General features: G+C 46.5%; 1 protein-coding gene across 3 annotated transcripts in view; it reads left to right on the top strand.

The window, feature by feature from the left end:
- Positions 1–24,589, top strand: part of VAV2 (vav guanine nucleotide exchange factor 2) — a 412,625-nt gene that overhangs the window by 244,232 nt on the left and 143,804 nt on the right. For all 3 annotated transcript variants that reach the window (XM_089772904.1, XM_075905174.2, XM_075905173.2), the window contains one exon: positions 9,435–9,493. In XM_089772904.1, the coding sequence (XP_089629030.1) occupies positions 9,435–9,493 (59 nt within the window). The remainder of the gene's footprint in view (positions 1–9,434; positions 9,494–24,589) is intronic.

Here is a 24,589-nt window from a genome sequence, read left to right as displayed (position 1 = left end):
ACGCTCCTTCACCAGCCAGGGCCATTCCCGACTCTTAAGAGGAAGGAGATTAGAAAAACAAAAAATCCCAAAACACATCAGAGGGGAAAAACAATCCTTTCCTGGCCCCAGCAAGCAACCGGCGGATATGTGGACCCAGGAGATTTTGGGCTGATACAGTACGGGGACCTTTAAGGTTTCATTCCAAGGCACCCACCCAGGATAAATTTCCCAGAGCTCAGTTGATCTCCCCTGAGAAGATGAAGGTCCAAGTGAGTGCTACCAGCTCCGAGCCTGTGTTTGCAGGGAGCCTATGGTATGTTAAACCTGATGCCAAGGCAGCTGAGCCATCCCCTCCAGCAGCCCTTTCATGTAAAAGAAAAATCCCCCAGGAGCGAGTGGGAACAAAGAACCCAGGAGCGCCAGGGACAGGGGTTGATAAGCAGGCCTGGGAGCGGCAGCACAAGATGGATTTTTAAAGGTTTGTTTGATTGTTCGCGCTAAGTTGCTGCCGCTAACTGACACGTTTGTCTTTACCCTGAAACTGCACATGACGTTAAGAAAACCTGACGGTCAGGGTGAAACGAGGTGGGTGGCAAGTCGGCCTCCCACCAACGGCTCGTTCTTGCGAAGTGTATGCCTGTCCGAGTGTCACATCCCATCTTCCAGAGCCATCTGCGGGGGGCGGGGGGGAAGGGGAGCGTGCGTGTGCGCTGCACGCTCCCTTTCCCGGAGATGCCGTTGTAGCTGGGATCTGACAGATGGGAGTGTACAGAGTTGCCGTCAGGGGGACCCTGCTGGGTTTAACCTCTATGGTGCAACAGAGCAAGGCTCTGGTCTCCCATGGGGCTGTGCAGTCGAATGGAGCTCTTTCCTCAGTAGCCTTTGTGATGTGGAATCGCACTTCTCCGATAAAAACCCTGCCCATGGGGCTAATGGACACCCCCCCACCCGCTCTTACTCTCCCGTGCAAACTGAGAGAGCAATGAGAATTCCACATGCCCTTCCTAGTAATGCTGTCAGCAGGGCCTTTAGGGAGAGGGGGCTTCCCTCTTGGGCATGTGAACAATTTCCAGCTCAGACGCAACTCAGCGGGCTCTAGCTCCCAGATACCGAATGCTCAGTAGCTCGGGGGTGTTGGGTTTGTTTTGGCCTATTATGGGGGATGCAAAGTGAAGCTCTGTGTGTCACTTTGGATTCTGAAATCACCGTCCTCTCCCTTCCCCTCTCCCCTTGCAATATTTAGAAGGGTGTGTAAGTGTGTGCTCCCAGAGACTAGGGACGTGATAGTTTAATTGTTTAAATGGTTAATTGCTGAGCCTGGGTTCATTGGTTAATATTCATGATTACATGTAGTATGGACCCTCCTTCCCATGCTGCTCCCTCTGTATCAGAGGCAGCAGCACGGGGGTGGGGCAGGTGAGCACCAGTTCCCCGGGAGCTGCCTGCCCCTCCTCATGCTGATAAAGAGGCAGCAGCTCAGTGGGACAGATGGGAGCCAGTATGTATAGGGAGCCGCCTTCTAAGCTGGCTCCTTATGTGTACCAGCTCCCACGGAACCACATTCTCCCTCCTCCCCCCTCCCCCTGTGCTGCTGCCTCTGTATCAGAGGAAGCAGCAGAGGGGGACACGGGGGCAGGCAGGAGCCGGTATGCGGTGTTTTAGATGCTGCTTGTAATTATTAGAACTGGGAGCACTGGCTGTTGGGAATCTGGAAGCACAGGAAACAGGAAGAAGAGGGGAGGAGATGGGCCAGGCCTGAGTGAGAGCTACAGAGGGGGCAGCAGCAGCTTTGTAAAGAGGCTTCACCTTTGTTAAATAAAGGCCTCTTGAAGTTTGTTACTACCTTGCTTGCATGATACAACACGGTACGCACAGGAAGCCAGCTTTGAAGACACCTCCCCGCACGTACCAGCTCCTGCAAAGCTGCTCCCCCCTGCATGTAAAGGTTTTTTAACATCCCCACCAGAGAACAGGTTTCAGTTCAGGTTCTGCTTAGCATAGATCTGACATTGTTTGGGTGCAAGAGGTAGTCTCTCTCACATGCTAGAGGGTGTTCTGGTCTCGCTCGGAGTCTGTCATGCTGGCTTGCAACCAGTGCTGAGACTGCTGACGTCTGCTCTGACTGTAGGGGCAAACCCTCAGACGAGAGAGGTTCTCCGGATTTCTAGCCTGCCAATTATAATGTCAGTCTGGGGTCAGTCATCAGTCAGTCTATTATAATCGTCAGTCAGTGAGAACATTTTGAGATAGGGGGAGTGATCTCCCTATCTAGTGAGCGCAAAAAAAAAATAATCAGAAACCAAATGCACTGGGAGAAAGAGAAGACTAGCATATTGCATAACATTGCTTGTTTTTCTGATCGGTCGTGTTATTTCTGAATTCCTCCTTTCTGCAAAGAAACCCCTGCCTTTGCAGGGAGAATGCATTTAATTTCTTGGGGGAAATTCCCATTGGTTCCCTCCCGCAGACAGGGTTTTCAAAAGGGACTAATGATTCCCTGGACTAGAAACACCTGATGGTAAGAACAGGCCACAGCAGCCGCCTTCTGAAAATCAGGACTCTCTCCAAGCCATCTCAGATTGAGCCTCCAAACGTGGTAACCTCTTTTGAAAGTGTTGGTGGGCCCTTTGGTGCCATTCCCGGGTCACATTGGCTCAGCGTGACCACACGGCACTTCTCATTTTGTTCCTTGAGGCATTGCTGGCCTTGGAAAATGGCCAGCCAGATCACTGGATGGGGCTTGCTGATGTTCCAAAAATAGAAAGGAATTCTAAACACCAAGAATGCAAACAACGCCGCATTGAACAACCAGACTCATTTGCAGAAACAACAACAAACATTTTCCAACTCTCCCGTAAAGTTGGAATGTGCAGCAAGTAAGTGGCATGTGCGTGTTTCATCGTTCGTAGCACCATTTCTGGGATCTTATATTCTGCAGAACGTTAAATGCAGCTTTCTTTTATGGACTCTTTTTTTGCACATTGAGTCAAGCTAATGTGGTTCTACTGGGGGAGGCTGGACTGAGAAATCAGGGAAGGAAAAACCATTCATAACGATATGCCTCATAATCTGCAGTGAAATCAGGTTTCCGATCCTCAATTATCGTTTCCCAAGCAGCCTGTGTAAATGACTTTAATAATCTTTTGTCTCATCTGCTTGCACTAAGCACCGTCCTTATTTCCACCCCTGCAATAATTGCTGATGGAATGGTAAAACCTGATTGTCTGGCAAGAATGTCCAGTGGTACCTCCGTTGATTGATTCTGCATGGCAGCAAGGCAGCCGGCGTTGTAAGGCAGTTCTGATTGTTACGGCCCTTTGGAGTATGGTTCAAGGGACTAGCCAGTTTGGAAGTTATTGCTTCTGATTTCTTGGGCCTCTTGCATTCTCATTTTAAAGTTACAGCAGCCCCGGTGCTGCCTGTTCAAAGTTTAGAACGGTGCATTGGGTTCGTGAACGATCTGGGCTCATCAAAGGATTAATAAGAACACATCCAGTGGATTAATAGTTCTCTGTGGCGAGACAGCTTTGTTTCTCATCTCATATCCTGAAAATAATTGGCATAATGACATTGTGCAAGAGGGGTTTTCTTGCGCAAGAAGGGGCAGTGTAGACAGCTCCTTCTGGCGCAAGAGCCTCTTCTGCAAAAATGGGGGCTCATTAGGTATGCAAATGAGACTCTGCGATAGTCCACGCTTAGCGTCCTTTGCATATTTCTGGCACAAGAAGCCGCAAGTGTAGACGTAGCCAATGTGTTTTATCCTTAATTTCACTGGAAATCAAACTCCCTGTTGTCATTACCCACGTTTCGCGAGCTAACCCCTCTGCTTAATAACTCCGATAAGTAACAGCACACTGCAGTAAAGTCTCCTCAAATCAAGCAAGAGCTTTTCCTACACTGCTCTGTCATGCTCAGTATGGAGCTCTATCTGATGCTGCAAACTGGCTCTGCATTTCCCATTATACATTTGGCCTACTAATTTTCAAATGCCAGTAGCCTGTGGTGATGCTCCCCTATAATTCCTTCTGTCAGATGATCTCAGGGAATGTATGAATAGCTGTGTGGATAACAGCCTTTTTCGTGGTTCACTGGCAATTTTGAAAAAAATGGGAAAAAATAGTTTCACGTTGAAGTGAAAACAAAGGTTTGGGGATTTTTTGGGGGGACAAATGCCAAAGTTGTAAAAAAAATTAATTTCAGGTTGAAGGAAATGTTTTGGTTCAATTTTGACTATTCGAAAATGTTTTTGATTTTTAAAATAAAATTAAAGGAAAGTTTGAAATGAAAAATCGTTAGGAACCAAAACATCAACATGTTTTCTTTAGAAAGTCTTGACACTTTTTGACTGTTTTGTGAATGGGGGTGGGAATTTCACCATGAAGAATTTGAAACCAGCCCATATTCACTAACTATCTTGGTGTCACCAAAAAAAAAAAAAGTTTTGACTAAAAAAGTTCATCCAGTTCTATTCTTATCCTTATTTTACAGATGTGGGAAACTGAGTCACAGAAGTTAATAACATGATTATAGTGGGAGGGTCATCATGTTTTGGCAAAGGTGGGAATAGAATCCAGTTTCCTGGAATCCCAGTCATCTGGTTTAACCATGTTTCCTCTCCTGCTGTCATTTTTTTTAAAGGGAAACTCAACATTTATTTAAAAGTGCTCATTAAAATGACAGCTTGCACATTTGTCCTTTAAAGTGCTAAGATTGATGTTGTGTCATTTCGCACAAAGGCAGAGTTTTGCATCGCCTGGAGCTTGCTGGCAGGGCTGGCTCATGTTTTAAAGTAGAGTTGGTCTCTTTTCACGTTCTGTATTTGGAACGTATTTGCTCGCTGAAGTGTGACATTATGAGAAATCACAATTTTACTTGACATTTCTTAGAGTCACAGTAGATGGGGGAATGGCTAGACATAAGCGGGACAGGAATAAAGATAGGCTATAAAGTCAGTTTCCCAACAGGTACTGTCAGTGGAAAACAGAGCTCCTTTTGGTTTGGTTTGGGTTTTTCCCCTTCTTTTTGGAACTTTTGATCAGAAGAGAGCTGTTGATTAAAATTTCTTGTTTATAAAAAAAAAATCCCTCTTTTATAAACTGTTTTATTAAGAGCTTGAAGAATTTTTTCATGAAAAACCGTTTTAGTTGAAAAATGCAGATTCAGGTCAACTGAAATAGTTCATGAATTTGGATTGGTTTTGGTGACTTGTTTAATTTAGGGCGGGGAAGGGAAGGGTTTTTTTTTATTTTAATTTGAGAAAAAAGTTTTGTTTTGGACTTTTCCTTGACTGTACTTTTAAAAAAAAAAGTAAAAAAAAACCTCTCTCAATTTTAAACAAAATATTTTGCTTTGAGTCAACCCAAGTGAAACTTTCTGACATTCTATTTTACCAACAAATCTTAAATATTTTTATTCTAGGTTGACCCAGTTCTATTTTTTTTTATTGCACTTGAAGTGTACATTGAGTTGTTTGGCCAAATCTAATTTCATTTTCAAGGTATACCTGGGAGAGGATCTTAGCTACGACTTGGACTGAAAGACATGGACTGTAAGCTGTTTGAGGCTGGGATTGCATTTTTGTTCTGTATTTGTACAGTGCCCGGCACAATGTGGTTCATGACTAGGGCTCCTTCACTATTGCAGTATGACTGGGCGTTTTCCTGAATGAACCCTTGAAACGCTTTCGCCACGGGGAGCTAATAAGCCAAGCAAATGCCAGCAATAGTAGCAAAAAAGGGTGCTTTATCTAATAAAATAATTCCCTAATTTTAGCTGTGTGTTTGGAGTGACTTTCAGTAAGAGACTCTAAAGAGAGATGTCCTTGGGAGCCATTTTTATAATACCCTCCATTGTGCCTTGGATTGGTCAAAATATCGGCTTCTGGAAATACTTTGTTCAAGATGTGCCGTGACTGGAAGCTAGCCAAGGTGTGGAGAAAGTGCCTTCAATCGCACTGTTATAATTTTTCTGTGCTGATCTCCAGGTAGTATGTAAGCTAGGAGAAACTTAGCCAAGTTTATGACAAAGTGGGTTTTTGCCCCTGAAAGCATATACCCAGATAAGTCTGTTAGTCTTTAAGGTGTCACAGGACTCCTTGTGGTTTTAGCCAAGCTTTGACATCCATTCTGCTGATTTGCTGAATCATTTGGGTTCTCTAAAAGTTAATTGTGACATGCAAAACTATGGGTCACACATACGCTCTGAATGCAGTGACCTCATGGCAGCTCTGTGCCGTCCAAGGAGGTCGTCTCCACAAAGGGTGCCTTGCCTTCCACTTTAAGGCTCCGAGGCCACTTGGGGAGGACAAAAGTCCACAATCAGTTTGGAAGAATGTGTTCTGTCCCATTCTGCCCTGGGCAGTCTGTCCTGCGGCTTCTTGCTGCCTAACCCCAATGCTGCTCCAAGTTGCAGGAGACTCTACCACTCTGGGGGGCATTAGGATGGCCATGTCCTACCAGGTGAATTGAGAATTAGGCTTGTGTCTTTGCCTGGATGGCTCGAGGAATGGGGAGCATGCAATAAGCAAAAATAAACACTGTAAGGCCTTGATCCCACAATGAGCTACCGGTGTCCTCGTGGGGGTCCTTCTGGCACAGATGCAGGGCCCCTTCTGCATGGAGTTTCATTGTAGAACCATTGCCTAAAGCAGGGCTACTCAACTTTGAAAGCTCTGGGGGCCACAATAATACTCACAGCACATGCTGAGGGCCACAACTTAAGTGCGGTTGCATATACATGCAAATATATGCAAATAACTTCGTTCACACTGACAGGCAGGAATACAAAGCACTCCCCAAAATGTCCCGGCACTCCCAGCCTCTCCTCCTTGGGGGCTAGAAATGCCGGTACCCTGTTCCCGTCTGTTCCAGCCAGCCCGTCCACTTGCGTCTTTCAGTGCTCACCCCGCCTGGGAGAAGCCTTGCCGTTGTGGAGCGTGTTCCCAGTGGAGGCCACGTGTTGGGCCCAACTAAACCCAAACCGCATCATGGGCCACAAAAAAAGGGGCCGTGGGTCGCATGTCGCCCATGGGACGTGTATTGAATAGCCCTGGCCTAAAGTATCAAGTTCTCCTGAAGAAAGTCCCCTAAGCTGCGTTTCCTTGACGATTGATTGAGCGAGAAGTCTCTCTTACAGGGTTGGTTGCATGTGGGGGCAAGCAGGAGGGAGACAACGAAATGTGGCTTTTCTTCTTCGTGTCAGCTTGAAAACGGGAAAGAATTGTAGCAGAAGCAGATGGAATGCCTCCGGCCTGGGCTTTTGTAGGTCAGATGATTGTTTTTCTGCTTGTTTGGTAAATTTAACTCCATTTAAGTAGCTGTCTCTTCTTAATAATATGTTCTTTTCCCTGACCTCTTTCCAAATCATAAATGACAGTTACATTCAAGTGGCAGAACAACTGTGGGGACGAGCGCTCAAGGGTAAGGTTTGCATAGTCGAGCGAGTCTTGACAATGTCTAGTAGAATGACTGAGAAGTCTCCCCTTTGGACAGAATGTTTGCACTTCAGTGTGTGTGTGTGTGTGTGTGTGTGTGTGTGTGTGTGTGTGTGTGTGTGTGTGTGTGTGTGTGTGTGTGTGTGTGTGTGTGTGTGTGTCAGAGAAAGAGTTGTCTTCTGCAGTAGCCACAGTTTCAGAAAGCCAGGGGGAGGGGGCTGCAGTTACTTCATTAACTTCTGCTCAGTGGGGTTGTATGCTCATGATGGTATGCAGTAGGGATGTTAAATATCGGTTAATCAAATAGTCGAATAACCTCATGATTTCTTACCGGTTACTCAACTATTCTGTAGTCCCCAGGGGTGGGGCAGCCAGTGCACTCTGGCCCCACGCCCAAGGAGCCCCCTGCCACTCCACACTGCTGCCTCTGTATCAGAGGCAACAGCGAGGGGTGCCGGGCGGGAGCTGGTCCATGAGGGGAGCTAGTTTAAAAGCCAGCTCCCCTTGTGGATTGGCTGCCTCTCGCCCTGCACTGCTGCCTCTGATACAGTTCCAGTGCAAGTCAGAACTGAGCCGGGCTGCCTGCCTGCCTGCCTGGCTCCTAATACACTTTAAACGCAGGGCCACAAAGGAACTAGGTACTGGACCTGGCACAAGCAAGGACTGAGCCAGGCTGCTGGCCAGCTTGCTAATAAAATTGCTGGCAAAAGTGTGTGTGTGTGGGGGGGGGAGGGGGGGGAGATGCGTGTAGTATATAGCATTAACCTATAAGCTTTTGCTTATCGGTTAATTGGTTAATCGACTACACTATTACATCTCCAGTATACAGTAAGTTTTAGTAGCCAAGCCCTTTGTTAGATGTGGGGAGTGGCACCGGGCCATTTAGAGAACAGTGTTGGAGAAGGGGAGACCCAAAAAAGAAAATATTTTAAGGAAAATTCCAATGTGTTTTAATTTTTTTTGCTTTTCTGGGAGCTGCCGATGGGAAATGGAATGTGTGTAAAAGACAAAAACCAGGTTCTTCTAAATGAAAAGTGTGTTTATTTTTTCTCATCAAGGATCAAAACTGGAATGCATTTTGTCAATTTACAAATATTATCAGCGCGCTCTCTGGTAGAAAAATGGGATGAATTTTTCACAACGTACACCAGAAATTCATGCTGGCTTTTTTGCTTGTTGAAATATTAATGATTTTTCCCCCATTTATCATATTTGGGTCAGCTGTATTATCAGAAAAGACAGTGATAAAAGTTCACTGCTAGCATAAGTAGACACAACTGTGTTGAAATTATAGGAGTTGAGCCCACTTTATACTAGCAGTGAAATCTGACTCACGTGCCAAAAGATCCTAAACCATCCAACAAAAGAGTGCAAGGCCAGATTTTGTCAAGAGGTACCGGTTAATGGTTATTGCATAAAGCCAATAGAGCACATCTAGAATTGTGCGTGAGCTCCAAGATGGAACGTCCTTGTATTACATTATTACCTGTTTGTTTACTTTATATTAGAAGGTTAGAATTTTTGTGTCTCCATTCAGCCGCAAAAAGAAAAGTTGAGTCAGTATCAATGAAATGCCATTGAACACTATGTTCACTATGTGCTGTCACATCAATATTTAAAGACCTTGTGTATTGTCTTCTGGTTTGGTGGAATCTTCGGAAACCGTGGGAATGAAGAAACAACTCTAGTTTTACTTGGCCTTTTGATAGGGTTGTCATCCCTGTTTTAATAAAGTTTAGTGGGGCAGGCACCATGTTTCTGTTCTGTGTTTGTACAGCGCCTAGCACAGCGGGTTCTGATCGGTGACCGAGGCTGCTAGGAACTACCACACAAGAGACAATAAGGGGTTGTTTGTCAGAGAGGCAGTGCACCGACATTTCAGCAGTGGTCAGTGAGAGCAGCAGAGACTCAGCAGCTCTGAAAATCAAGCCCTACGCATCTTTCTCTCTATTGGTTTTAGCTATAGCTTCCCTTTTCTGTTTAATCACATCAGCTGATTTTTTTCCCTTCTCCTTTCCAGGTGATATCAGCTGTGTCCAGACTTTCCCACCACGGTATTGTTCAAACCAAAGGAATTAGGTAAGATTCTTTTCATGTGATGTTTTAGATAAAGCTGGCTTCCCCTCCACCCTGAGCGGACTCCTCTGGTGCTTAATCACATTGGAATCTATAAAGATAATAAGTTGGCAGTATGTGTGTTTGACATCCAACAGCCTGCCTTTGTCATGAGGAAAAGCGTACTTATGAAAGTGTACTGCTGATTGCTGCTGAGGAAGCGTCTAAAGACTCCTCTCCTTGACCAAACCAGAGATGTCTTACAAACATGCATGGTAGTTACAGAATTTCTTCTGAGGCCAGGTCTATACTAGACCCAGAAGGTCAGCTTAAGGCACATAACTCCAGCTGTGTAAATAATGTAGCTGGAGTCAACATATCATAAGCCAAGCTTGGCGTCATCTTCATAGTGGAAGGTTGACTGGAGCAAATGCTCCTATTGTCTCTGGGTATGTCTACACTACCACCCTAGTTCGAACTAGGGTGGTAATGTAGGCAACCGGAGTTGCAAATGTAGCCCGGGATTTGAATTTCCCGGGCTTCATTTGCATCTCGCCGGGCGCCGCCATTTTTAAATGTCCGCTAGTGCGGACTCCGAATAGGCTTCCTATTCCGAACTACCTAGTCCGTGCCGCATGGCACGGAGTCCGCACTAGCGGACATTTAAAAATGGCGGCGTCCGGCGAGATACAAATGAAGCCCGGGAAATTCAAATCCCGGGCTTCATTTGCAACTCCGGTTGCCTACATTACCACCCTAGTTCGAACTAGGGTGGTAGTGTAGACATACCCTCTGATTGGGGGCGCCCTCAGCATTTGATTTAGCAGGTCTTAACTAGACCCGCTAAATTGAATGCCAGAAAATCCATTGCCAGTGTGTAAGCATACACATGGCCCGAGTTAGGTAAGATCAGCAAGTTGAAGGATTTCTCAAGATCATTACTTGAACGTAAGAGCACTGTCTCCTTCATAGAGTCCTGGAGAAGTTTCTGTAGGGGAAGAACCAGATACAGGATAGCGCTTAACTTCATCCATACTTCTCTCATCTCATGTGGTAGTCTGGTTGGTTGTCTCTCGTGGGATATGCAGCTGTGAATCGGGGCCTCTGATGGGGCATGGGGAGACCCACAGACTAGGAGGAATGCTCACAAATGTCAGTCCTCTTCACACTCATTATCTGCTAAAGTTAGTGACTCCCTGGCTGAGTTGGCCTTCGTGAACAGCTATTCTGCTCTTGCTGGCCGCCACATGCTGATAAAGGTGGATGCAACCTAGGACAATTCTGGTATACAGAACCGTGGGTCTCTGCTCCGTGGATTTCAGGAAATGGCCAGAGCAGCAATCTGTGTGGCATTGTGCTCCTGTAATTGCTAATTGTTGGCAAATTTCCCAGAGATGGTCATTGTACAGCTGAAGCTACTCCCCCCACCACTTGCACCCCAATTTAAAAGAAAAGGTTCATTGTGCAAAAATGTGAGGCTGCTGCTCAAATTTCATCCAGAGGATTCCCCATAGTGTCTAATATAGAGAAACTGCCAGTTTTATTGCAAGGCCATGAACAGGTGTTAAAGGAGGGGAATATTTTTGGTTTGGTTTGTGAACTATTTTGCACAGTAGTTGGGACCTTTTCCTGATTGCTTGAACAATGGGGAAGGTGTTTTTAAAAATATCAATGGTACAAATCCATCATCCTCTTGTCATCTTTATGTCATTCTTTGCAAAAAGTTTTTAAATGATCGGGTTGCTTCTAGATAATTTTTATTAGCCTGTGAGACATTAGCAGAGCAAAGAGTGTAGGTAATTTGTATGTTGTGCAGAATGGGTGCAGTCCGGATGGGTGGGCAGGGGACAGAAAGGAGAGGGAGATGTTTCCTGATATTAAGAGTTTTATAGTCCTGTGTATATCCCTCCTATTAGTAAGGGCTGCTCTGACATCGACGCTGCAGCAATCGATCCATCGGCTGTTGATTTATCATGCCTGCTTAGACATGATAAATCGATCTCCACGTGCTCTCCCATTGACTCTGGTACTCTATCAGGATGCAAAAAGTAGTTGGCGTGGATGGGAAAGCAGCCCTTCCGCGTCTTGTGGGGCTGTGCCCCTTTCCTACCATCACTCTAAAGACTGGCTGGTGGCATTGAGAACACTAGCACCCCGGGCTCCAGTCACTGCTATGAAGGGGATGATGTGACTAGAGGGAGCCCATTGGAAGTTTTTATAGTTCTCCCCCTACAGGATTAATGGGGAGCCACAGTTTCACTGACCTACAACAGAGGCTAGGTCTATACTATGGGATTTTTTTAAAAAAGCTACGCAAATTGCACTGTGCAATTTTGCGTAGCTTTTTTCCGATTGCTTTTCCAGAAGAGGCTTTTCCGCCATTTGGCCCAGTGTAGATGGGACCAAATGGCAGAAAAGCCTCCTCTTTCAGGGGAGCCCTTATCCCTCATAGAACGAGGTATACAGGGCCCCCCGAAAGAGTGTTTTTGCTCTTCCGCAAAAAAAAGCAGAAGAGCAAACACGTTCCTTGGACACGGCGGTATCCCAGAAAACCCCTGCATTGTAGATGTACCCAGAAAGAGCAGGGAGAAGCTGTTTAAATCCAGCTTGTTCTTTATGGCCAAGGAGGGAAGTTCGACACTGGCATTCGTTAACACACGGATCCCCTTCCCTGTGATCACCTGATTCCCCAAATCTTGGGGGAGCTGGATGGTGGCTGCCCTGAGACCTGCACCTGACAACTACAATAGTGGGGCTAATAGGGTTGCCAAATGGTTTAACAAAAAATACCAAACACCCTCCTCTCCCCACCACCAAAAAGAAAGAAAAAAAAGCACCAGGAAAAAATTCTGTTGGGGGGGGGGGGAGGGGAGGGGGAGACCAAAGTTGTTAAGCAAAAATTGCACCACTCCCTCCAGTTTGGGACCACACACTAACCACCAATGCACTCCCCCTGAGCCAGGCCCCCCAGTCTCCCCATCCCAATGCACTCACCCCTGCCTCAGAGCCAGGCCCCCCCAGTGCCCCCCATCCCAATGCACTCACCCCTGCCTCAGTGCCAGGCCTCCCCAGTGCCCCCCATCCCAATGCACTCACCCCTGCCTCAGTGCCAGGCCCCTCTAGTATCCCCCCATCTCAGTGCATTCCCCCCTCCCCCTGAGGCAGGCATCCCCAGCGTCAGAAGCCCCCACTCCAATCAAATCTCCTCCCTCCCCTGCCCCCACAGAGCCAGGCACGGAGGACCAATCTGACTTTTAAAGTGGCTGCTCCTGCCGCCCAGCCCGGCTGCCTCGGCTCCCATTGTAGCGAGAGGGAGGCATCACGTGACCAGCTCCCGGGCTCTGCTGGTCACGTGGGCCAGAGCAGCGTGCACGCTGCTCCCACCCCAGCCCGGCACCCCCCCCGTCTTGGTGCCCGGCAATTGTCCCCTCTTGTCCCCCCTTCACTAGACTCTGCCGCGCTTCTCACTCACCCGCCCCCGCCAGATGCGACCGGGTAAAATTGTCCCCACTGGGCTTCCGTCCCAGGGAAACAAGAAATACCGGACATTGCACATGTCTGGAATTTCCTGTTTTTTTTTTACCGGACGGAGCCCGCAAATACCAGACTGTCCAGGTGAAAACTGGGCACCTGGCAACCCTAGGGGATAAGACTGTTGTAAAGGTCGGAGCTTCCCAGCTAGGGAATAAAGCTGAGCTAGTGTAAACACCATACATGCCACGCAATCTCTGAACACCTCAGCCAGGTACCCGCAGGTGGCAGTACACCCCATGTGCCAGGAAGGGCAGTGCTGAAGGATCCATGCCTACTCATGTACTCAGGCCTCTGACTCGGAAAGGGCTTTTGTACAGGGCCTGTGCTGCGACATTTTTGACACAGGGCTGCAGGAGATTCGGAGTGCAGGCTTGTTTGGGAAGAAGGCCTGTGGCAAGTTAGCCCCAGGCAGAAACGCTGCTCCAGTTTGCATGCACAGGCTGAGGCTGTGGCGAGAGTCGCGGGCTAGAATGCCCGAGGTCACTTCCTGGCTCTGATCCTCTCTCTGGGGCCAGTCCCTTCACCTCTTTGCTTCCGGCCTGGTCTACACACAGATTTTGTACCAATCTAACTGCTGGTTCTTAGGGTTGCCAGATGGTTTCAACAAAAATACTGGACACACTTGACATTACATCACAATCTACATTACAACTTATTTAGAAAATACCGGGCATTTCTATTTTTTCAATTTGTTTCCCGAACAGAAAGCTCAAATACTGGACTGTCCAGTTCAAAACTGGACACCTGGCAATCCTACGGGTTCTGGGGAAGGTTTTTGTTGTTTTTAACCGATGTAGCTCTATCAGTGTAACCCCAAATGTGGGGAGAGTCGTAGTGGTCAGCTGAGTCCCACTTCCCAATGAGAACAGACATAAAGAACTTTTATGCTGGTAGAGTAGAGCCTCAGCATCATGGATGCCTCAGGCATGGAGGGGAGGGGAACCTGGTGTGTGTGTGTGGGGAGGTGCTGGTGAAAACAGCCCCCCCGCCCTCTGTATTCCAGGCTCATGGCGGGGTGTGTGTGGGAAAGCAGCCCCCATGGCTTACAGGAAAGGAGCACAAACGGCACAGCTGTGCAATACAGGCACAGTTCAGTAGTCACGTTTTTTTAAAAAGTATCCGCTGCTGCCTGATGGATTACTTCCAGTTTCACATGGTGTCGAGTAGACTAGTCAGTCCGTGACTCTTATGTTCAAGTCTTTGAGGCTCTGTATCCACACGACAGGGATTGCACCACTGGTAGCGTTAAGAGGAGGAGGCATGTTTTTGCATAACATGAGCCCTAAAGAGTGAAATGGACCAATTCCACAAGGCACCATGTGCAGTGAAGTGAGTAAATGTTTGCACAGTGCCTTGAAGATCCAAAGGCACCGTTTGTTATTCAGACTAGTCTTGAGTCTGGGAGAAGATGACAGTGATTATTATTTTAAGGGAAAAAGAGCATCAAAGTATTGTGGGAGCAGGGGGAGAGTATAGATGGCGCTGACGTGGTAAAAGGTCATTTAAAAACTTAGGTCCTGGCATGCGTGGGCGGGTTGGTTATATCCCATTTTGCAGTTCTCTCACTCTTTTCTCATCACTTACCCAGGTATGGAAGGCATATTATTACTTCACTAGAAGATTTACCCGGTGTTGCTCAGGTCTTTAACTCAATTAAGTTTTGTTTTTTGGAAAATAAAATGAAAATGGACATGCTTCATTGAAATAATTGCTCTGGGGCGGGGTAGGGAGGAGGGGTTCAGTATGCAGGCTGGTCCAGGGAGAGAGGACAACCCCAGCCCTCTCTCACCGCAGCAGCTTGGGGCCAGGTGAGAAGTGCCCCTCCGTGGCTGCAGCAGCTGCAGTGGGCACAGTCGGAGGTAGGGTTGCCAGGTGTCCGGTATTGGCCCAGACAGTCTGGTATTTGCGGCCTCTGTCCAGTAAAAAAAAAAAACAGAAAATACTGGACATATAAAATGTCCGGTATTTTTGTTTTTTTTCTCGGATGGAAGGCCACTTGGGACATTCTTCCTCTGCTGCATCTGGCAAGGGGCAAGGGCAGCAGGAAGCGTGGTGATTTAAAGGTGCAGTAACCCTTTTTTTTGGGGGGGGGGGTTGGGTTTTTTTTTTGCTCAACCAATTTTTCCTCCGCCACGTTCGGTATTTTTTCTGAAAGTAACTGGCAACCCTAGTTGGGGGAGGGGTGTGTGCATGTCCTCCCGCTGGGGCTGGTCCAGGTTCTTCTGCCCCTGCACTCCCCAGACAGAGTGAGGAATCTGGCAATCCTGCGTGTGGGCAACAGTAAACAAATGTCTTACGGGCCACACGTAGAAGCCCAATGGGCCACAGGTTGCCCACCACTGAACTAGCAGCAGCTTTTGCTCTCTGAAATGACTGCAGACACCTCAGAACCTAATCCTCTCTGTACAGGCCTTGACACATGACAAGTCATCCCCTCTCTGCCCAGGGGAGCCAGATTTTTATGGACGTTTGCAGATCCCAGAGCCTGGATAGCTACACTGCCCTTTTATGTCCATGCACCCCAAGCTCTGCGTTCCCAACTCACCTGGTATGGGACAGCGGCACGTGTTGTATTGCAGTGTAGACACACGCTAAGGGTCTGATCCAAATCCTGTTGAAATCAGTGGAAAAACTCCCGTTGACTTTATTGGGCTATGGATCAAACCCTAAGTGCTTAAGAAAACCGAGCAAGTCCACGCCACTTGTTCACACATTGTATCTAGCCTTCAGCACTGTTAAATAAAGGCATTTTCTTCCCCCAATGCCTTTTTCAGCTTTAAACTTAAGGATCATACAGGAAAACTCATATTTTAAAAAGCTCCCTAAGCCTATTAGTTTTTAAATATGTTCTGTGACAATGCAATCTCCCATGAAGGACAGAAAGATAAAACAAAACTCCTGTATTATTCCATAACAGGAGGAATCTTTCCGTCTCATAAAAGACCTTCTAGGTATGTGAACCTTTTCAGAGAAACTGTTTCACCGAGTAAGTCAAGTGACTACCAGAAAAGCTATGTAGCGACAACAGCGTTTCTTCCAAAAAACAAGCTACAACAAGCGCAACCCAGCAAAAAGCTCTGGTTCGCGAAATGTATTGTTTGTATGCCCCATGAAAGTCGGGCTTCAGACATGGCAGGAGTAGCTACAGACGGCACTGTGTGTGTACGCCTTGTGCTGTGTTGCAATTTCAGTGGCAGATTGTAGAAGTGCTGTAGCCGTTAGAGCATGTTGTATTGACTTACCTCCTGGCCGCTGCTCTGCCTCCATTGATTGCTAAGATAAAAATGGGTTTACCTGTTGCACAAGGTTCTTTGTTCCACATAAGTTATCCCTCTCACCTTAATCTCCCCACTAATTAAACACACACACACACCCCTGGCCGGGCCCAGCACCACTGTCTGTATTCTGAGTTGCTGCCAGACAGCTCAATCCATGAAAGCCTGTTTGGTTTCAAATCAGGGGAGTTGACAGATTTGTGGGGCCCCGGGGCAAGGGAAAGGGGCAGGCTCTGTGGTCCTGGAAGGGGCGGGGCCTCAGGCAGAAGGGGCGGGATTGGGACAGCCAGGGCTCAGAACCACCCAAAGTGCACCGGGTACCTCCCTGGTCAGCGTTCAGGGCTGCCTGGAGTATGTCATGCAGCACTTCAGTGATGATTTAAAGGGCCCCGTGGCTCTGTCCAGTGCTGTGGCTGGAAGCCCTAGGCCCTTTCGAACCACCAGACCCTAGGACAGCTGCCCCCTTTGCTCCTCCCCCCGTCAGCAGGCCTGTTTCAAACTAAGGATGTTAAGTAATGGTTAATTGACTAGTCGAGTGGTCGATGGAATTTCCATCCACTAGTCGATAGGCTCTTGTACATATCAAAGGAGGAATGTGGAACTCTGCGTGCAGCCTGGGGCCAGCAGGAAGTCCTACTGACTCCGGGCTGCACACGATGTGCCAGCTTTGAAATGTACAGGAGTCCTCAGTGGGGGCTCTTGTGCATTTCAAAGCGGCAGCGCAGCATGGAGCCCGGGGTCAGCTGAGGACTCCCCAGCTGATCCCAAGCTCCGCGCAGCATTTCAGCGGAACCCGGAATCAGCTGGAGACTCCCTAGCTGACCCCAGGCTACATGCGTGGCTGCACCACACAGCTGATCCCGGGATCAGCTGTGTGGCGATGTCAAGGGGCAGCACCGCACAGGTGAGCCGGGAATCAGCTGTACAGCACTGCCCCTTTGAACGCTGCCTCGGCAAGCGGCATCGCCTCACAGCTGATCCCAGGCTCAGCTGTGCAGTGCTGCCGCTTTGAAGTATCCCTTCTTCCTCCCTCTTTGCTGCATTTATCTGATAGAGGCAGCGAGGGGGGAGGGAATCGACTAGTCGACTGACTGTCCGATAAGCATTTGCTAAGATGGGTTTTTGCTTATCGGATAGTCAACTAGTTTCAAACTATTTCAAACTATAGGGGCGACGTTTTGAATACTCTTCCATGCATAATGCGGTTCTTGCTGCAAACGGAGGTGTGTTGTTACCTAAAGAAGAGAGGTTTTCTGCCTGTATCTCTGATTCAAGGCCTTAAAAGGAGAAGGAGGTAGATGTGGTTAAAACAGTAGTTAGGCCTCGGTTCCATTCCTGGCTCTACCCCAGATTCCCTGGTGATCGTCAAATCACTTCGTTGCATTGTTTTCCCGTGTGTCCAAAGAGAATGGTAATGCTTCCTCTGTCTTGTCTCTTCAGCAAGTGTCGTGTGTGTAGCACCTCGCGTAACTGGGCTGTGTGCTCCGTTAGGGTTTCTCGGGGCTACTGAAATGTAATATTTTTCTCTATGGCACTCCTCAGTGTAGTAGCCAAGTGTAGCGTTTTTTCACAGTGTGCAGTGGATACATGGTGTAATTTTTCCTCCCTAGAGCAGTGCTCCTCAAAGTGGTCAGTGAAACCACTCTGAGAAACCTGCCAACTGGCAGCATCAGCATGTTTATTTACTGGCTCCGTGGCCACGGAGTCGCGCAGCTCCCATTGGCTCCGGTTCACGGTTTGCAGCCAAGGGGAGCCGCAGGAAGAGGCAGCCCGGCCCACACCACTATGAAAACCAGTCTTGCAGAAGAGGTCTGACAGTAGGATGAAATAGATGTGTCTTAGCCAGGCTTAAACTCATGTGGCTGGGTTTATACGCAACGTCCTTTCCCCATCCCAATCCTGAGTAGCTGGGTTGCGATTCATGGAAGTTTAAGGCCAGATCTGTATTTACCCCACCCATCAGTGGAAGAGCTGCCATGGAAGAAATGGACTGCAGTCTGGTAGCCAGCAAAAGGAGGGATTTAACAGGCTCTTCAGTGCTTTGCCCTCATATTGCTATAGCTACATCGCTTTCCTTTTTAAGAGAGCAGCTGCCACAAGTACAGTAATCTCAAATGGATATGTTTGTGAACCCTTCGGGAGCCCAGCGGCTCACAGACCCTGTGCTAATGTAAATTGCCCATAATTGGATTAACGGGGTGTATGCATTTTAAAAATGGAACGTCAAACAGCACCTACATTGCAAAAATCCCCCACTCTGTGTGGGACCGAATTGCGCCAGAGGAGACGCTTTCAAAACACCAGTGCTTTATAGTACAGAGACGGAAGTTTTGTGTAATTAACACAGCTGCCATGATTACAGTAATCCTCCAATGAGCGGTGTGATATAGCAAAGCCGATGAGACTCGAAAAACAAACACCTTTTTCCCTGGCAGCTTCATGCCGCACGACGTACACAAGTATTGATAATTGCAGCAGGAGAAAATAATCGGGAAGGTTCACCGCATTCGTGTGAATGGTGCTCGTTATGGAGCCCAGATGGATCAGCAACTGATGTGCTAATTCAGGGGCTCTCAAACTTCATTGCACCGTGAGCCTCTCCTGACAACAAAAATTAATGCACGGCCCCAGGAGGGAGGACTGAAGCTGGAGCCCAGCTGAGCCCCTACACTCCAGCCAGCATGTGTGTGTTAAAGCCCAAGGGTTTCAGTATGATGCATAGAGCCCGTAACCTTAGCCCCACTGGCCACATATGACCTGGCGTCTCCAAGAATCAAAGATCAATCTTTCATTAAAGATTGTGTCTCGTGATGAAATCACCAGTGGGGATGTGAATGGGTAACTGGGCAATGAACGGGTGATGATTACTGGGTACTGGTGCCCGGGAGCGGTGTGCTGTGGGTGGAGGGATGCCTGTGATGCAGTGGGTGTGCTGTACACTCTTGTGGCCCTGGATCCATTCTGGTTTGGCATTCACTGGTTGCTGTGTTGTGCTGGGTGTGACCCCTAATGGCTTACGCTGGCCTGCAGAGACTGACTGTGTGTGTGTGTGTGTGTGTGTGTGTGTGTGTGTGTGTGTGTGTGTGTGTGTGTGCGCACGCACGCACGTGCAGGACCCAGTGGGGGATGGTCCCTGAGGGAAGACACGTAGGCATGGCCCAGCCGCCTAACACCTGGGCTAGGTGGTGGAAACTGAACAAAGTGAGGGGTGTGGCTGCCTGGGGCCGAGGGACCAGTTGCTGGAGGTTGGGGCAGTCCTAGTGGCGGGAAGATGAAGAAAGAAGACTAAGTCCAGGACAGGGGGATTCAGGGGCCTGTGAACCCCTTTCCCACCAAGAGGACTGTGCTGTCTGTCCTGACTCCTATGTCACCATTGAGCCTATGCTGTGCAGTATCTCTGAGAAGCAAATAAACTTTCTATTCTACGGCCTGCCTGAGAGTCACATCTGGCTGCAGATGGGGGTGCAGGGTCGGGGGCTCCGTGACGTGCCGTCACACTGCCCTAGCAGGGCTGTAAGCTGGCGGCAGCCCCAGTGCCAGGACCAGGACTGTGAGCCTTAGCTCCAGCCCTGGGACCAAGGCTGGGTGCCTCCTGCCCGCCACCAGCGGCAGCAGCCCCAGCTCCAGGGCCGGGATCCCGCTTAGTCAGTTCACTGGTTAAATGTTAGGTTCACCTAATGTTCAATCGGTTAATTGATGAATCAGGATTTTACATCCCCAGTCTCCAGGAATATATCCAGCCAAAATTGGCAGCCCTAATGCTGGGCTTTGGGCTTCCGTCATGGGCCCCCACAAGCTTAAGTCAGTCCTGGCAACCCCACTGAAATAGGGTCCTGACCCACAGTTTAAGAACCGCTGCTCTAACGCATATTGTGATCACTGCTGATGAGAATTACATTTGTTCTTCTGGGATCCCTGCCCAGAGAATCTCCATTCACATTTTCCTTGGCAAGGGAAACGATTGAACAGATTTCAGACTCATCTAGCCATAAATTGAAGCCCATTGAAACACGGGCACTGAGTGCATCTGGGCATTTTAGCCTACAGATGATAGTAATGATTCATTGTTGTTCTGTTGCCTCAAAGAATAGCGTAGGTAGCCCTAACTTGAAGTCATGTCTCCGTTGTGCGAGGTGCCGTACGCACAGTGGAAGACGGTCCCTGTCCCAAAGACCTTAGTCTAACTAAAGAAGAGTGAGATTAAAGTAGTCCAGTCCCCACTTACAGATGTGGGCACCCCCAATTCAGCAAGCAATTCCCTACCTATAGGCTTGTGGGTAGTCCATTAGCTCTAAAGTACTTAACGTTAGCCAGGTGCGTAAGTACCTTGCTGAACTGGGCAGAGAGATTATGACTTGTCACAGGGTGTCCATGGCAGAGCTGAGAATTAGCCTCCATTCCCCTGTGTCCTGTGAGGGGTCTCAAACAAGTGACCATCCTCGTCCCCATGCACTGGAGCTCAGTAAGGTTCCCCAAAGCAGCTCTTTCAGAGGGGTGCTTGCATGCAGGGCTCTGTTCCTTTCTTTAGTGCTCAAACTACATCCCCTTGCAAATACACGCCCAAAGCAGTAGCCTTAGCTGTGATTTGTAGACCCGTGAAAACGTCCCTGTTAAGAACTAGCCTCCTGCTACTTTTGGCTCCTTGACAAACTGTCTGAACAGAGAACGTGTTTCTTTATTTTACATAGAGGAGCATAGGTATTTCCTTAGCAGATGTGGCCCATGGTCCACTTAATTCTGGTATACTGTCTTCGACAAAGACCAACACAAGATGCTTCCAAAGAAGGTGCAAGAAATCCTTCAGCCTGGCCCTATCAGAGGGAGTCCAGGAGGGCCATTTGGCCTGGGACTCGGGAGACAAACAGGCCTCAAATTTTGACATTTTTCTACCAAGTCACTTCCATTTATTATACACCTTGCAGTTAATAACAGAGCCTGTGTCTAAACTACACCCCTCTGTTGGCAGAGGGATGTAAATGAAGCACTTCGAAAGTGCAAAGGAAGTGAGGATTTAAATATCCCACACTTCATTTGCATAATCGCATCATGGCGCTGTTTCGAACAAGCGCCATTTAGAAACTGAAACCACAGTTTAGACACACTTTTTTTGACAACGGGGCACCTTTTCGAAAGATCCTGTACTCATTTTTTGAGGAGTACAGGATCTTTTGAAAAATCACCCCATTGTCTGAAAAACCACGTCTAAACTACAGTTTCAGTTTCGAAATGGTGCTTGTTCGAAACAGTGCCATTATGTGATTATGCAAATGAAGTGTGGGATATTTAAATCCCCGCTTCTTTTGCACTTTCAAAGTGCTTCATTTACATCCCTCTGCCGACAGAGGGATGTAATTTAGACGTAGCCAGAGACAACAAAAGAAGCTCTATATACCTGCAAAAAATTGATTTAAATCATTGTGGGACCTTTGGCCTTTGCCGGTTTTTCATCTGCATGACTAGAGACTGAAGTAGCTTCTCTAATTAGTGATTCTGCATTATGAAACACTGTTTACAGCCTTTGCATAGTTTAGAGGGTTTGAAAGTTGTAATTAATTCTGTTACTGTAAAGTGATTTTGCTTGGTCTGAGGGTGAGCTCAAACTTTAAATTAGATGTTTGTCTCTGCATAGGAGATTTTCGTATTCCCGATTTTTCTTATTTGTCTTCGTATACAATAACCGTATCAGGCTCAGCTATAAGCTACCTCTTCATTCAGTTTTAGATTCACCTTTAAAAGTTTTTTTTATGATAGTACACTTTTAATTCTAGTTGTTTAATAAACTTTATATCTAATCTGGCAATCACCCTGTGTTCATATTCATAATAACACACCAGTTATTAGAGGAATTTAATAACAGAAACATGTTAGCAGACAAGATTTCAAGACTTTGAAATAAGGCTATATGGGCCATAGTAGATGATACCCCCAAACCATTATTATATAATATTCATTGTGAAGTATATACAACTAAAATTTTGTATAACCAATAGCCTTTAGCAAATTAATTTATTGTGTGTTACTGTGTTTTAAAAGAATCCCTTTATAAAAATGAAGCAAAGATTTGAGAAGAACAATGTTGCTCAAATGCAGTCGTTTCTCAAAATTAGTTGTTTTCAGATTCCAAGTAATATACTGACAGATGCTGAAAATCATGCTTTCCCCACTCATCTGCTGACAAAAACTCTTCCAAATGGAGAGATCTACACAAGAAACTGGCTCTGCTGGAGCATGGAAAAGCATTCTCTGTACTGTGTACCCTGTTTCATTTTTAACAGCAATACTTCAAATGCAGTACTGTCTGATCCATCCGGTTGGAGCATCAGTAGAGGTTGGAGGAAGTTGAAAGACCAAATACCTGCACATAAAACTTCAGTATTGCATAAAGATAACTATGTTACATGGAAATCAGCTAGTAGAGCAGCACTATCCGACAGTTCAGTTGAAAACTTACTCCTGAATGAAATATACACAGAAACTAATAACTGGAAAAACCTCCTTGAGCGCCAATTGAATGTCATTCTTTTTCTTTCTGAGAAGGGATTAGCTTTGTTTGGTTCCAGTCAACATATCAGTGACCCTACAAATGGAAACTTACTTTGTATACTTGAACTTCTTAGCAAGTATGACCCACTTTTATCAGGCCATGTTAAGCGTGTTCGTGAATCACAAGAGAGTTGAAAATGCATGCAAGTCCATTATCTGTCTACTAGAATACAAAACGAGTTTATTGAGCTGTGTGGGAAATGTGTGCAAACAACAATTCTTGAAGAGATACGACATACAAAGTACTTTTTGATTATTATTGATGCAACTCCAAACTGTTCTAATAAATAACAGACAACTTTGGTTGTTCGCTATGTTAAAATTGCAGGAAGCTCAAAGGTTTCAACTGAAGAATTATTCATTTTGTTAGATAATTTCATGAAAAAAAAAACATGGAAAAGAGATCATCACTTGGGTATTAGAAATTCTGGAAGGCTTTAAATTAAACTTTCAGGTACGCATTGGCCAAGCCTATGACAATGGATCCAGTATGGCTGGGGAGTATAAGCAGGCCTTGAGCAAAATCCAAACTGTATTTTCTCCAGTTGTGGCAACCACACACTAAATCTTGTCAGCCTTGATTATGCTGAATCATGCAAGGAAGCAATCACATACTTAGGAACAATCCAGCAATTGTTTAACTTCTTCAGTAGCAGTCCTCAAAAGTGGAAAATACTGAAGCAGCATCTGCCTGTTTCCCTTCACGAGATGGTCAGCGCAAATTGATGGTGTTAAATCTGTTGCACAGCACTTGGACTCTGTGAGAGAGGCTTTAAGTGAGCTTGAATCTCTTACTCTCACAGTAAAGGCTCGCACTGAGCTTAAGTCAATTCAGAAGTATACATCCAAATTTGAATGCATTTTAATGTCGTCCATGTGGATGAAGCTGCTAAAAATGATCTATGAAACTAATCTTGTAATTGAAGCCTACAATGCTGCATTAGAATTGAGAGGGATAACATTGAACAGCATCTTAAAGATATTCAAAAAATTCATGATCAATGGGATGCAATCCTTTCTGAATCCAAATCAGTAGCACAAGGTATTGATATTTCATCTGAGTTTTCAACCAATTGCAGTCTAATATCTCAGCATGATGCAGAAAGGCACTAGAGAGTCAATTTTTTTTTGTTATTATTGACTCCATCAAATCTGGTCTTATACATCAATTTGAGTCACTGTGACAAATTTGTACCCTTTTTGGATTCCTTTGGGAGTTCAGAGAACTAAGTGATGAAGATCTATATTCAGCTACTGATCTATATTCAGTGGCTCAACCAAAGGTACAATGAAATTTCAAGATATCTCTGAGACAAGATCACCTTCCTGAAATGCATACGTTCCACCAACTTTAAATCAGACTGCAAGCCAAAAGAACTGCTTCAAGAAATATTCGATCTCAGCCTGTCAACGGTAGTCCCTAATATCACAGTTGCATTACGTACTTTTGTCAAAAACTTCAGAGGGGTAGTTGATTTAGTCTGTAATAGGAAAAACTTAAAAAACAATAAATAGACTGGTAGCACCTTAAAGACTAACAAAACATGGAGCTGGTATCATGAGCTTTCGTGGGTGCAACTCACTTCTTCAGATGACAGTCTTCCTGCATCAGTGGCTTCAGATGAATGCACATTAGACGTGTTAAAACAAGTAAAGAACTGTCCTCGTTCTACAATGGGATAAGAGTAGTTGAATGGGCTCACTATGCTTAACATTAACAGTGATGTTGAACGTAAATTAGATTTTTCTTCAATTATAAATGAGTTTG

The sequence above is a fragment of the Pelodiscus sinensis genome, chromosome 23 (assembly GCF_052426305.1).
Source record: "Pelodiscus sinensis isolate ZL-2025 chromosome 23, ASM5242630v1, whole genome shotgun sequence".
Classification (NCBI taxonomy): domain Eukaryota; kingdom Metazoa; phylum Chordata; order Testudines; family Trionychidae; genus Pelodiscus; species Pelodiscus sinensis.
This window is presented reverse-complemented; position numbering and strand designations above follow the sequence as displayed.